The sequence below is a fragment of the Brassica napus genome, chromosome C9 (genome assembly GCF_020379485.1).
Source record: "Brassica napus cultivar Da-Ae chromosome C9, Da-Ae, whole genome shotgun sequence".
Classification (NCBI taxonomy): Eukaryota; Viridiplantae; Streptophyta; class Magnoliopsida; order Brassicales; family Brassicaceae; genus Brassica; species Brassica napus.
Genome location: NC_063452.1, coordinates 14,302,745 through 14,316,482, shown reverse-complemented (window position 1 = coordinate 14,316,482; position 13,738 = coordinate 14,302,745). Strand labels below are relative to the sequence as shown.

The window sequence follows — 13,738 nt, the reverse complement described above, 5'->3', positions numbered from 1 at the left end:
TTGCCATTATTCAAATTCTCGCGATACAATAAAATTCCAGTTCTTTTTATAACACGGGTCAATTTTTAACAAAATTAGAAACACAAAAAGGACATAATACATAAGGTTGTTGTGCGTATCAAATAAATAATAAGGGTAAATATAAAGTAATTTAAAAGGACAGGGACCTTAAATTAATCAATACCAGCGTCAATCTCAAAGATTAGAACCATTATTACAATATTACGTTCGGACAAAAGCCAATAATGATCCTCACTGAAATTCAAACAAACACTCTCTCTCTCTTTCTTCACTTAAGCTCCGTTAGATTCGACTTAGATCTTTCCCTTTCGTTAGATAGAAAGAGTGAGCTCTGTGTTCTTCGCTATGTCTCAAGAGAGACCTGCTGAAGAAAAACCAGAGACTTGCGATGTTCGAGTCCAAGATCGGATCCAAGGAACAGCTACGCCGGTTCAATCACCGACCCGACTCGGCCCAACCCGGTTCTCTGAATTAGCTGGAGAGAAGCTTCGGGATACCGGGTCAGATTTCATCGGATCGATTTGGTGTTGGATCAACGGCGACCCGAACCGGAATCTGAAAAATCCGGTTAAGAGAGGGAAGAGGAAGAGAATCAGAACGGCGAAAACCGCCGTGGGAGTAATCGCTCTTGTGGGTTTCTTCATTTTTGTTAATTGGTTTATGCTCTCTCAGCTCCATGAAGGTCGAGCTTGGCTTCGAAGAGGATTCTCAAAGAATCGAAATCCTAAACCGAATCCAAAATCAAACCCGGATCTGAGCCCGAGTACAAAACGGGTATCTGTTAAAGTGTCGGCGTCGGTACAGGTAAATTAGTTCAATTGTAATTTTGATTAGTAACTGTTACTCTCTAGTTTTTAACTGTCAATATTACATTGCACCTGGGCATTCGGTTCTTCGATTGGGTCATTTCGGTTTTCGTATATTTATAAAATTAAAATATGGGCTGATTTCGGTTCGGTTCTTTTGATTTTCGGTTCAATACCAAAAAATTCAAGCTTTATTCGGTTCGGTTTAGCTCCGTTTTTGGGTTGTTAGAATGTAATAAATATAGATAATGTGGATAAAATAATTTGGAATAATATTCGGTAATGTTGGATAATTTGGTTTTTTGAGTGATTCAGTTTTTTTTTCCCGATAGTTTTGGATATTTTCTGATATAAATATTCGAATGAAAAATTGCTTTTCTAGATATTTGGTTATTTCAAATGGTAATGGTAATACTTATGTTATATGATTTGTATTTTTGGATTGATGTTTATGTAAGTTTCATGTGATGTAAGCTTGTTTCTTGTTGATGTGACTGTGATTGATGATAGCATGTAGCGAAGAAAAAGATGGGGAAACCAAAGAAGCAATACAATGGAACATATGGTAGATTGTTGGCTTATGCTGCTCATGCTTTAGCTGAGGTATTTTCTTATCTATAATAATATTTTTGAAACTGTTGCTTATTCACATTTTGACGTTGAACCATCACATTTGTGTTTGTTAGGGACAAAACAAAATAGAGCCAAAAGAGTTGTGGCGAGAACCAAAGGACCAAGCTTTGGCTTGGAAGCCTTGCGCTGATCAACGTTCTTGGAAGCCCAACGGTCTCTCTCACTCTTTCTCCCTAGTCTCCACTTCTTTTTCTAAATTTGTTTCTAAAGGTTTTCTTGATTTTGATATTTAGATGGGAAGAATGGATATATAATGGTAACTGCAAATGGTGGGATCAATCAACAGAGAGTTGCTGTAAGTTGTTGTGATTGCGTCACACATTCCTTATAAAAATACTTTTACTAACCTTTGGATTTATAAACAGGTTTGTAACATTGTTGTTGTTGCTCGGTTACTCAACGCCACACTCGTTGTTCCCAAGTTTATGTTCAGCGATGTCTGGACCGATTCAAGGTAAGTATTATAAGCTCCCTATAATCTCTCTCGCTTCTCTATCTTTCTTTTTGACATTCTTGATTGGTTCATATTCTTTTATAGTCAGTTTGAAGATATCTACCAGGTGGAACATTTCATAAAGTATCTCTCTCCCGATATACGGATAGTAAAGAACCTACCAAAAGAGCTTCAGTCTCTAGACCTTGAGGCCATTGGCAGCCTCGTGAGTTCTTTATACCGATTTTTATTGAAAAAAAGGCGTTTTCATCGTGGTCTTTTGTTTATATACTTCCTTTTATCACCTTCTAAGGTCACGGATATAGATGTCATGAAAGAAGCCAAGCCCGGATTCTACATGAAGCACATTCTCCCTCTTCTTCTCAAGAACAGAGTCGTCCACTTCTTTGGATTTGGAAACCGTTTGGCCTTTGACCCTATACCATTTCAGTTACAGGTAGGTAACAAGACTTTCTTTGTTCCTCATCGATCTTTGATGCATTAATTATCCAATTGTTTTGTTTGTAGAGGCTGCGGTGTAGATGCAACTTTCATGCGTTAAACTTCGTTCCAAAGATACAAGAAACCGGAGCCATTCTTGTAAGGAGGTTACGCGACAGCGGTTCACACCTAGCACCCGTTGACCCGTATCTTGTCGGTCCAAAATATGCATCCTTCATATTGGACAAGAAGGCCGGTCCTCTCCATAAGGCCTCTAAGTATCTAGCAGTCCATCTCCGGTTCGAAATCGATATGGTGGCTCATTCTCTTTGTTACTTCGGTGGAGGCGATGCTGAGAAGACAGAGCTATCAGCTTACCGAGAAAAGCATTTCCCAACGCTTGCAAATCTTACAAAGACCAAAAAGTTTGTCCATTTTCTCTTACTTCTTGCCTTAACCATAGCAAGTTTGGTTTCTTACGGTATGATCTTTTGTAGAATGCCGTCTCCTGAAGATTTGAGGACGGAAGGGCTTTGCCCGTTATCACCTGAAGAAGCTGTGCTCATGCTTGCTGGTCTCGGTTTCAACCGCAAGACTCGTGTGTTCGTGGCTGGCGCGAATATATACGGTGGGGCGAAACGGTTAGCAGCTTTAACTAGTCTTTACCCGAACCTTGTCACCAAAGAGAATGTACTCTCGGAAACAGAGCTAGAGCCTTTCAAGAACCACTCTTCTCAGGTGAAATGAAAAAAAAAAACAGAGTAAAATACTTTCCGGTTTATCCGTTAACTTCCCGGTTATTGATTTTTTCTTTGGTTATTTCTGGTTATGTAGCTAGCGGTTCTTGATTTCATTGCTTGCGCTGCGTCAGACGCCTTTGCAATGACGGATTCAGGGAGTCAGTTGTCGTCTTTGGTGTCGGGTTATAGGATTTATTACGGAGCAGGGAAGATGCCGACGATCAGACCGAACAAAAGGAGATTCTCGGACATACTGTTGAAGAACAATACCATAGAGTGGAAAGTGTTCGAGCAGAGAGTGAGAAAGAACGTTAGGCAAACCAAACATGTATTGGTTAGACCAACGGGACGCAGCGTTTACCGTTATCCAAGATGTAAAGAATGTATGTGTAATGAAGATTGATTCTTTGTCCTTACATTGTGGTTCGGTTCGGTTTCTGAAATGGTTGAACCAATTATTTATATGACATTTTAGTTCGAGAGCCCCCAGTTTTAGTTCTTTAAACAACAGTATTTCCTAACAAAAAAGACAACTATTCAAGCAAATGTATATCACAAATCTTGAAAAAAAAAAGTATATCTCAAATCTCTCTCTTACATGCATAACTTGTAATTAGGGTTGTTCAATATGGTAAAACCGAACAGTACCGAACCGAACCGAAATAGACAATATGGTTTGGTTTTGGTATATACCAAATAAACCGAATGAATATAATTTTATAAAAATCGTAGGATTTGGATATGGTTTGGTATATAACCGATTAAACCGAATAAACCGAACAAAATCGATTAAAAGTAAAAACATGTAAATATGTATTTATTTTATAACAATACATGAAAATCTATTTGTTACGTAAGTTAAATTTGTGTTAATAACTATTACCATAATTTTATAGTAATAAAGAACCTTAATTTGTAAAACACTTGAACTATAATTAAATAACAATACATCTCAATTCAGACATCTTATTTTTTAAGTTTTCTTTTGATTTTTTTGCTTTATTTTAGTCTTCACTAAATTAATATGAAGATTATAAATTTGATGGACAATAATTAATGAAAATTTTTCACAATTGTTTTCTTATCTGTAAACAAACAGAGTTTCGTGTTCGATTGAAAAAGCATGACTTTATTGAACACTAAATATGGAAGAGTAGAAAAAAATTTCTTTCATGTTTCTGTTTTGTTTCATATTTTTATTTTCAAAAATTCAAGCTTTGATTTTAGTTATAGATTTGATTATTTTATTTGATGGTAGAAGCATTATTATTTTTTTGTTCATTTATTTGAACATGTAATATATTTTTAATAAATGACTATGTTGACAATATGACTCTAAAATTCATATAATATGATCTCAAACTAAATAATTATGTTTTTTGCGAATAAACCGAAAACCGACGATATATAAACCGAACCGAACCGAATTAAATATAGATTTAGAATGGTAGTTATATTTTACTAACCGAAATACCGAAAACCGAAAAAAACCAAACCTAAACCGAACCGATATCCGGATTGAACACCCCTACTTGTAATTCTTCCACAATAAAGTTTGCTATTCAAGCAAATACATGCATTTATAAATCTCTCTCTCTCTCTCTCTCTACATGCATAACAGCATGAGTGTGCAATCTCTCTCTAAAGATAACTTCAATTTCGTTCTACTAAACAACTTACTAATTAGATTCGCTAAGATTACAAAGACTTGTAGGTAACAATGATTTTTAACCTTGATGGTATATAAACAAAGTATACAACACATATCGCAATAACAAATTTCAAAATCAAAATGCTTCATCCTCCTCCTATTCATCAACCACCAACAAGACCACCTCATCTAGAACCACATCCTCCTCCACATCCCTCGGGACTTCACCCACCACATCCACCTCAGGAGCTACATGGGTTTCAAAGCCATTTGGGCCACATAACCACCATATTAGCTGTCATGACTGCTCTTGTAAGATTTCATATGAATGCAATTTTTATGGTATCCTTTCTTTTTGTATGTAACATACCTATGTGATATTCTATAAGATTGAAGAGAGTCTATCAGATGAAACCCACCTAAATTTCACATAAAACAACAAAATCATGCACAAAGTATAGTGACATGTTCAATTTATACATCACATATCATGCAAATAAATACTCACATTTCGAAAAATTTCAAATCATACATCAACTAATTATCTAACGTTAATGTTACATATGCTAATTTTGATAACGTAAATGTCATATTATATAAATATTATATAATTTTGCTGACGTGGATACCCATTTGTACAACAACTTTGTCTTTAAAAATTAATTGTTTATAAAATGAATTTTTTTAAAAAAAATGTAAACAAATTTAAAATTGTAACTATTTTAACAAAACTAATCAAAAGCTAATTAAAAGATCAAAAGCCACCACCACACGTCACCATTGTAGGCTGTCGCTGGCTCTTCACAACAAAATACAATCCTGATGGCACGGTTCGATGCTCCAAATCCAGACTCATTGCAAAAGGATACAATCAACGCCCAGGACTCGATTATGCGGAGACATTCACTCCCGTCATCAAGTCTACGACTATCAGGATTGTCCTTGGGGTCGCGGTTGATTGCAATTGGCCAATCAGACAATTAGATGTCAACAACGCCTTCCTTCAGGGCACGCTCACTGACGAAGTCTATATGGAACAACCTCCGGGCTTCATTGATGTCGATAGACCGTCTCATGTGTGCAGATTACACAAAGCAATCTATGGTTTGAAGCAACTCCACGCGCATGGTATGTAGAACTTCAAACTTTCCTAACTGGTGCTGGTTTTCATAACTCTATCTCGGACACCTCATTGTTTATTCTCAAGAAGGAGAGGTCGGTTGTCTGCATACTCATTTATGTTGATGATATTCTGGTGACTGGAAACGACAACAACCTCATTGAACAGACACTCCATGCTATTGCCACACGCTTTTCTGTCAAAGACCACAAGGAATTACATTATTTTCTTGGCATTGAAGCGACCAGATCATCAACTGGCCTTCATCTCTGTCAACGTCGATACATTCTTGATCTTCTCGACAGAACAAACATGCTTGGTGCAAAATCTGTTACCACTCCGATGGCAACATCACTGAAGCTGTCTCTCCATTCCGGCACACGTCTGGTTGATCCGACTGAGTACAGAAGTGTTGTTGGAAGCCTGCAGTACCCGGCTTTTATGAGACCCCACATATCATTCTCTGTCAACCGACTGTCCCAATTCATGCATGAGCCTACCACAAACCATTGGAATGCAGTCAAACAGATTCTTCGATACTTAGCAGGCACGCATGATAGTGGCATCTTCCTCAAGCGTGGCAACTCCAACAACCTCCATGCCTTCTCAGACGCTGACTGGGCCGGCGACGCTGATGACTACATCTCTACAAATGGGTATATTGTCTAGATTGGTCAGCATCATGTCTCATGGTGCTCAAAGAAGCAGAAGACCATCGCACGCTCGTCTACCGAAGCAGAATATAGGTCTGTTGCTAATACTTCCTCTGAGCTTACATGGATTGCATCTCTGCTACGTGAGCTTGGTATTCGACTCCCACGTGCACCTACAATATACTGTGACAATGTAGGAGCTACTTATCTATGTGCCAACCCCATTTTTCATTCCCAAATGAAACATGTGGCCTTAAACCCTAAACCCTAAACCCTAAACCCTACCATTTCATCCGCAATCAAGTCCAAGCTGGTGCCCTGCGCGTCGTGCATATCTCCACTAAGGATCAACTCGCGGATGTCATGACAAAACCACTCTCGCGTCCACTCTTCACCAACATGATAAGCAAGATTGGAGTGGCACAACCCCCCTCCATCTTGAGGAGGCGTATTAAGGATCAATCATAATACTGATTGATTCATGTATCTCTCTGTATAAGGACATCGTATATACTCACATTTAATGTCATTAGAATACCCTAGAATTCCTTCTTGTATATATGTCTCTCTTGTACATTCTATTCAATACAAGATTCATTACACTCTTACAAATAGAAATATGGTATTGACCAGATATGTTCTTACTTTTTCGAATGAAGATATGTTATTCTACACCTTTAGGCTTTTACATAGACATTCTTATGATGCTTGCAAAAATCAGGAAAGTGGATGAAACCAAAGAAAGTATGTCAAAATTTGGAGAGAAAAGTATTGTTTGAATAGCATACATTTGAAGACCTTGTCCTAGAGTCTTTAGAAAATGAACTTCCTGTGGGAGCAATGAGATTGCCCAAGGGATCTCCTGATCCGCCTCTATATATGCTTATCCGAGTTTTTCTGAAAGGACTCGTTAGTTATCATGAGTCGAGAGAGAAGGTGAAAGAGGATTTCTTGGAGATTTTCCCTGTAATGGCTGTGTACGATCCTCCCAAGGATTTGTGAGATGAAGAAGCAAGAACAGATAGCGATCTCAAACTGAGAGAACTGAAGATAACATATGGAGAAAAAATAATTAAGATTTGAGAAATGAAAAAGTCAGTCTTACTACCGGAATATGCAAACGAACAAACCATAGAACACAAATATGCAAACAAACAAACCATAGGAGTCTTTCTGGTCAGTCAAAGAAAGCACTCAGTCGGGTTCTTGGATGTGGAGGAAGCTCCTTAAGCTCAGGGATATTGCAAAGGGTTTTATCAGAATTGAAGTGCGAAATAGGAAACATACTTCATTCTGGTATGATGTATGGTCTCGCTTTGGCAGTCTGAAGAGTATCTTGGGTGATAGAGGCCTTATTGACCTAGGCATTACTGATCATGCTACTATTGCGGAAGTCATGGAAACTCATAGACGAAGAAGACACCGGTTGAGCATTCTAAATGAGGTGGAGGAGGAGATATGAAAGCTCAGACTCAATACTCTGCATGAGGATGCATTTCTTCTTTGGAAACAAGCTGAGGAGAAATTTGTAGCCAAGTTTTCAACAAAAAAGACATGAGAACAGCTCAGAAATGCACATCAAATATGTACATGGAGTAAGGGAGTCTGGTTCTCTCAGTTGACACCAAAATATGCATTTCTTCTCTGGATCGTCGTGCGAGGCAGGTTGCAAACAGCCTACAGAATGCAACAATGGAACAATGCAATCGACACGACTTGCGTGTTATGCAACGAAGAGCAAGAAACTTGTGGCCATTTGTTCTTTAGTTGCCAGTTTTCAGGGCAGATATGGGAAACATTAGTAGAAGGGCTTATGCAAAATGACTTCACCAGGGACTGTAGTGTACTCAAGATCCTCCTCTCAAACCCGAGGCTAAGCCCGACGAAGACTTTTCTCTTTCGATACCCCTTGCAAGTAACAATGCACACAGTGTGGAGAGAGAGAAATGCGCGACGGCATGGGGAAGAGCCGAAAGGTATCAGTTGTCTGGACAGGTTTGTGGACAAGACAATTAGACTCAAATTGTTATCAGTCAAATGACAGGGCAGCAGTACCTTGAAGAAGGTCTAATCACATGGTTTGGGGCACAAGCAACTCATGAAGATGCTGGATAGATTCTTTTTATTTAGCATGCTTTTTTTATTCTTTAAAAACAAAGAAAAACAGATGCACCTGACGTAAATAAAGTTTTGATTGAATAAATTTTGCATTCATTAAAAAAAAAAAAATCGTACAAAGAGCTCAAGAACAATAAATAACATCATCATCATCATCAGCAGAACAAGATAAGAGCTAAAAAAAAAAAAACAAGACAAGACAAGAGCTTCTGAATCTGAGCTTTTGCAGCCAACAGCTTTGCCTTCTCTTTCTTGAGTTCGGTGCAATTATTTCCCAAATATTTCAACTCTTGCTCAATCTCTCACCCTAGTCTCAGCAGCCTCGTATTCTCCTCCTCAGCAGACACCTCCTTAGATTTCTTAAAACTAAACTCCAAACCGTTCCGGGTTAAGGACCAAAACGGAGCACATTTATCTGACCATTCAGACGTCTCTTCTAATGCATCTTCCAGATCATAATCCATGGATCGATGCTCCTGATACATCTTCCAGTACATAATCCATGGCTCTTATAGGTTATTAATGAAAGTTTCTATTGACAAAAAAAATGAAATAATCGGGATTTAGTGATTTACAGTTCGATCCGAGTTTGTAACTCTCAATGATATTAGGGAAAAGGAACTTTGACCTCAACTTATTTAATACTAGGTGACTTGTGTTCATGCACAGATAAATTAAATATCTACAAAAATAACATTGTAAAATTCACACATTAAAATATTGTTCCTTCTGTTTCTTTTTATCTGATGTTTTGGAATTGTATACATAGATTAAAAACATTTAACTTTATAGATTTACTGAACAAAAACACATTAACTATTTAACTAATCTTAATTTAACCAAAAGAAAATTAAAAATTATATAGCATAAACAAATCAATAAATTTTACATTTAAAATTGAAAATGTCATATAATTTGAAACAAAAGAAAATCTTCAAAACATCATCTATTAACAAGGGAGTAAAGGAAAATAATTTTAAAAATAGATATTTGGTGGGTTTATTCATTGAAATACTAGCATGTGATAAACATCTTAACCATTAAACTTACTCATGTGAAATAAAGTAACAACAAAACAAAATGTTCAAGATGTTTGTTCCAATAAAAACAAATAATATTTGTAGACAATAAATATTACCTTATAGATAGATACATAAAGTGGACTTGTTATTTCAATTAACAAATTTCTAAACAAAGAGTATTATAAGCAAAGAGATCATTATAAAAAACTTAAAATTCAATTTTTTTTTAGGTTACTTATTTGGGTTCGATTAATACATTTTGAATATATTTTATAATACCCTACAAGATTCCTTCGAGTATTTTTAAATCTCGTATCAGATTTTCTGACTTAGATTCGGTTCAGTTTTTAATTCAGATTTTATGCCCAGGTCATAAAACAAGGCAAAAGATGTTTTTACTTCAAAAAATTATTTATTACCGAACTTTGGAAACCATAAGTGAACTAAACAACCAATAAAAATACAACTGTAGATTCAAAAATCGAGCACTCTAAGGTGGTTCCTAACGTGTTTTCTACAAATACTATATGAAAAGTTGAAAACGTGGAACATTCTTTTAATATCCAATTCTTCTAACTCCATTCAAAACTATGCCACCCTCTAGAGTTATGCGTTGCGTCATTGTTGAGATCATTAGTCACAACAATACAAAAGGTCACACAACACAACCCATATATAATTAAAGGATACATCAAAAGCTTGTTCATCAATCGGAACGTGCAACGTTCCTAAGTATTCCAAGAAACCATACATTATACATATTGCAAAGCTTTTTAATGATTAGATATTATGAAATAGAGTTTTTCCAAAGGATCGAATATCAAAGCATGGTCGAGGAGATGTGATCAATGGGGAAAGGATTTCCCATGACATTGTCCATAAAGTAATGGTGAGGATGTGTTGCGTCCATTACTACAAACTGCATATCCTCCGACGGTTTCCAATGCCTTTTCCTCTGGTTTATGAACCAGTTGTTTATCTGTTTCTGGTCCAGCCCAGTTGATTCCGCTAGTGCTAGCTTTTGCTGCTCCTGCCATTTCATATCCAAAAGTTGGCATCAATCATTAAGTTTTCTTATCAACATTCTCAATGTTTTATATGTTCTGATGCATCAACTATTTGAGAATAATCAGTGCAAAGCATAAGTAACGTTGCTATATAAATTTGGATTTCTAAATTAGATCATTCGAAAATATACCAAACGAGGATCAACCATATATATGTATTAAGCCACTATTCCATTGGGGCCAATGGGGAGTTGCATTTAAGGCACACTACTCGACAATGAGATTGCTTGATGTACGAGAATCTACGTTTATGCTAAGTTAAAGTATGGCCATAAGACGTGTATGTTATTCGGACCATTTAGTATGAAAGTAAGAGTGGATGACTACATTAATGAATGACTACATTAATGAGTTCAATTCATTCATCTTGGTTAGTATTTCTAATTATGCAAATGCAATTTATGCAACGCAAGAATCATCGGAAGCATGAGCCGATAGACAAAAACAACATAAATTGACTCAAAAAGTTCAACTGATTCGTCTTTGACTAGGCATTTGCGATCATGTAAAAGCAATTTATGCAATGCATTTAAGAACATAATAGCCAATATGAGAAAAGAGTTTACCGAAGGGTAAGGCCATTTGTAGTGTCGGCTCCACCAGTCAAGTAGTTGCTGGCGAGCTTCTTTAGGAAGCTTTCCTTTCTTCCTCTTCTTCATGAACTCTTGCTTCAGACTGCCTAAGTAACCACTGTACTTGCGCAAGAGCTGTCCTTTAAGCTCCCTATCTTCTGCCTGCGGATCTACAAATTCATTGTTCATATCGACTTCTTCCTCAGATGACCCATTGTTGTTTCTCTCAATAGCTGCCTCTCCATAACCTACTTCGATACATCATGCCAAAACAAAACGAAAGCAAGACAAAGTTATCACCAAAACCGGCTAAGTGGAATCAAGTATAATGAGCTAGTGATCCAAACAATTCAAAGAAATAAGTTGAGCTTCTTTTTATTTTTGTCATCAAGAAATAAGTTGAGCAAGTAGGTGTGTGTGTAGACAAGCTTAGCCACACTCGTGAAGACAAGACACTAGTGATATGACACTAGTGCATACGTATATGAGATTATACGTTTTTTGAGCAATAGATCTATGGATGAACAAATTCTAGATCCAGATATTCTTTTTGACGCAATAAATTTAATAAATCTAACGGCGACGAAAGAGACAAGAACAGTGAATGTTGTTGTACCAAGCAAAATAAATTCACTTCAGAAAAAGAAACTTCAAATATTGTTTTTAAGCTTGTCTTTCAGTAAAACATGGACATACACATATGTATAATCGATTGTACACGTAAACCTAGAAGCTACATATTACAATCTGACACAATGACACTAACCCTAGCAACAAGCATTAAGGGCACTAACACAAGAAAAAGGAAAAATCTTTCTTAAAGCCCACAAAGGGAAAAAAGCAACACTTTTCTTATCTTACGTTTAATATGACGCCATTATAAGAATAAATCAATATCTTAAAGAAAATACAGAGATTTAGAGAGAGAGTAACCAGAGAAGGAGGACGGCGAGGAGAGAGAGAGGGATTTGAATTGACACTCGACGTGTTGAAGGAAGACCATAGCTTCTTTAAAAGGTTTAGAGAGTTCTTGCTCGTACTTAACGAGCATTTCACAGTACGCTTCCATGAACTGATCAAGCCCTGGATCTTCACCTAAAGAACCTGTGGGTCCCATCGACGCTGCGGCGGCAACCGCAGACGAGCATGTTTCTTCCAGCCTCGCCTGCACTTCCGGTGGAGCTCCCACCTGGATAATTTTGTAATTAAATAACAGACATAAAACGCTTTAGTTAAAATGTAAAAGCATGGATCGTCAAGTTTCTTGTGGGTATGACAAATATGAGCATAGAGATCAAGCAAAGAAAATATATGTTATAATCTTAAAGCCCGCAATAATATTTTGGATCATTTCTTGAAAATAGGGTTCTTGAATTTAACTGTTTTTTATTTGTTCCAAGCTTCTTGAAACTTTCTCAAATAAGGAAAACTTATTTCTTTTGATGTTTAGGTATATTGTTGGATTAAGAAAGAAATAAACAAAAAGGGGACATCAAAATCAAACTAAAACATCAAAGTAATGAAAGGGTTATGAAAAAAGTAAAAGAAAGGGTAAAGTTTCGTAACTAGGGTTTCTAGAATCTTCTGCTTCTTTGTGTAGACAATTAAACAAGGATCATTAGTTAAGAAATCATTCATAGTATAATTCTTGTAAAAAGGGTTTTCTTTGACCATCACCTTCTGGCAATTGACATAGGCGAGCAAGAGGCGGTGGTAGTGAGGATGACCCATGATTTTGGCCTTGACAGAGGCTGAAGAACAGGGATTGAGTCCTCCTGCGAGGAGTTCGTTTTGGTGATTGATCTCCATGAAAGAATAAGCAGGAGCACCAGAGGAAGGAGAACAAGAAGATCTAACTTTGTTCTTCGCTTCTTGAGACGGAGGAGTTAGTGATTGAAGAAAAAGGAGGCTACTATGTTGGTGGTGTGACTGATATGCATAACCATCATGTTGTTGTTGATGTTGATGTTGTTGATCATGACCATGATGTTGTTGATGTGATGTTATGACGGGCATCATCATCATCATCATAGGACACATCGGACCATCACTATTATCCCCGGCAAAAGCCATTGGACAAGAAGTGCTGTTGGAACCACTCTCCATCTTCACTTTCTCTCACTAGTATTATTATTCACTTTGGCTTTGCTATATAGCTACGAGAAAGAAAGAAAAAGAAATAATAATAATAACAAAAAGGTAAGGAGCAAAATAATAATAGTGATAATAAAAAGAAAAAGAAAGAAGAAGAGCATTTTAAATACAGCTAGCATTTATCACCAATATTATGAAACACAATAAAGTACTATAAATTCAATGGAAAACCCTAAAAGAGTAAAGATACATATATATATATATATATATATATATATATATATATATATATATATATATAAATGTATATACAAGAGTTGGTTTAATTATTAAAAATGCAAAAGTGGTCTCCCGGGATTTATGCGTC

General features: G+C 36.6%; 2 protein-coding genes across 2 annotated transcripts; one reads left to right on the top strand and one right to left on the bottom strand.

The window, feature by feature from the left end:
• Positions 1-223: 223 nt before the first annotated feature.
• BNAC09G13600D (O-fucosyltransferase 15) lies at positions 224-3,559 on the top strand. Its single transcript, XM_013842135.3, has 10 exons — positions 224-825; positions 1,338-1,430; positions 1,514-1,613; positions 1,694-1,755; positions 1,826-1,914; positions 1,999-2,119; positions 2,207-2,350; positions 2,422-2,759; positions 2,832-3,072; positions 3,169-3,559. The coding sequence occupies exons 1-10, from the start codon at positions 367-369 to the stop codon at positions 3,475-3,477; spliced, it is 1,956 nt and encodes a 651-aa protein (XP_013697589.1). The 5' UTR covers positions 224-366; the 3' UTR covers positions 3,478-3,559.
• A 6,899-nt stretch (positions 3,560-10,458) lies between these two features.
• On the bottom strand, positions 10,459-13,383 carry LOC106444191 (homeobox protein SHOOT MERISTEMLESS). The gene is given in 4 exon segments (NM_001316059.1): positions 10,459-10,668; positions 11,272-11,525; positions 12,211-12,466; positions 12,955-13,383. Coding segments are annotated over 4 exon segments (1,149 nt in total).
• Between the last annotated feature and the right edge of the window lie 355 nt (positions 13,384-13,738).

Bases quoted from the DNA above. Each gene is read 5' to 3' on its own strand.
- BNAC09G13600D (XM_013842135.3), top strand. From the start codon at position 367: ATGTCTCAAGAGAGACCTGCTGAAGAAAAACCAGAGACTTGCGATGTT. The intron at 1,614-1,693 runs GTCTCTCTCACT...TTTGATATTTAG, and splicing joins ACGTTCTTGGAAGCCCAACG to ATGGGAAGAATGGATATATA. The intron at 1,915-1,998 runs GTAAGTATTATA...ATTCTTTTATAG, and splicing joins GATGTCTGGACCGATTCAAG to TCAGTTTGAAGATATCTACC.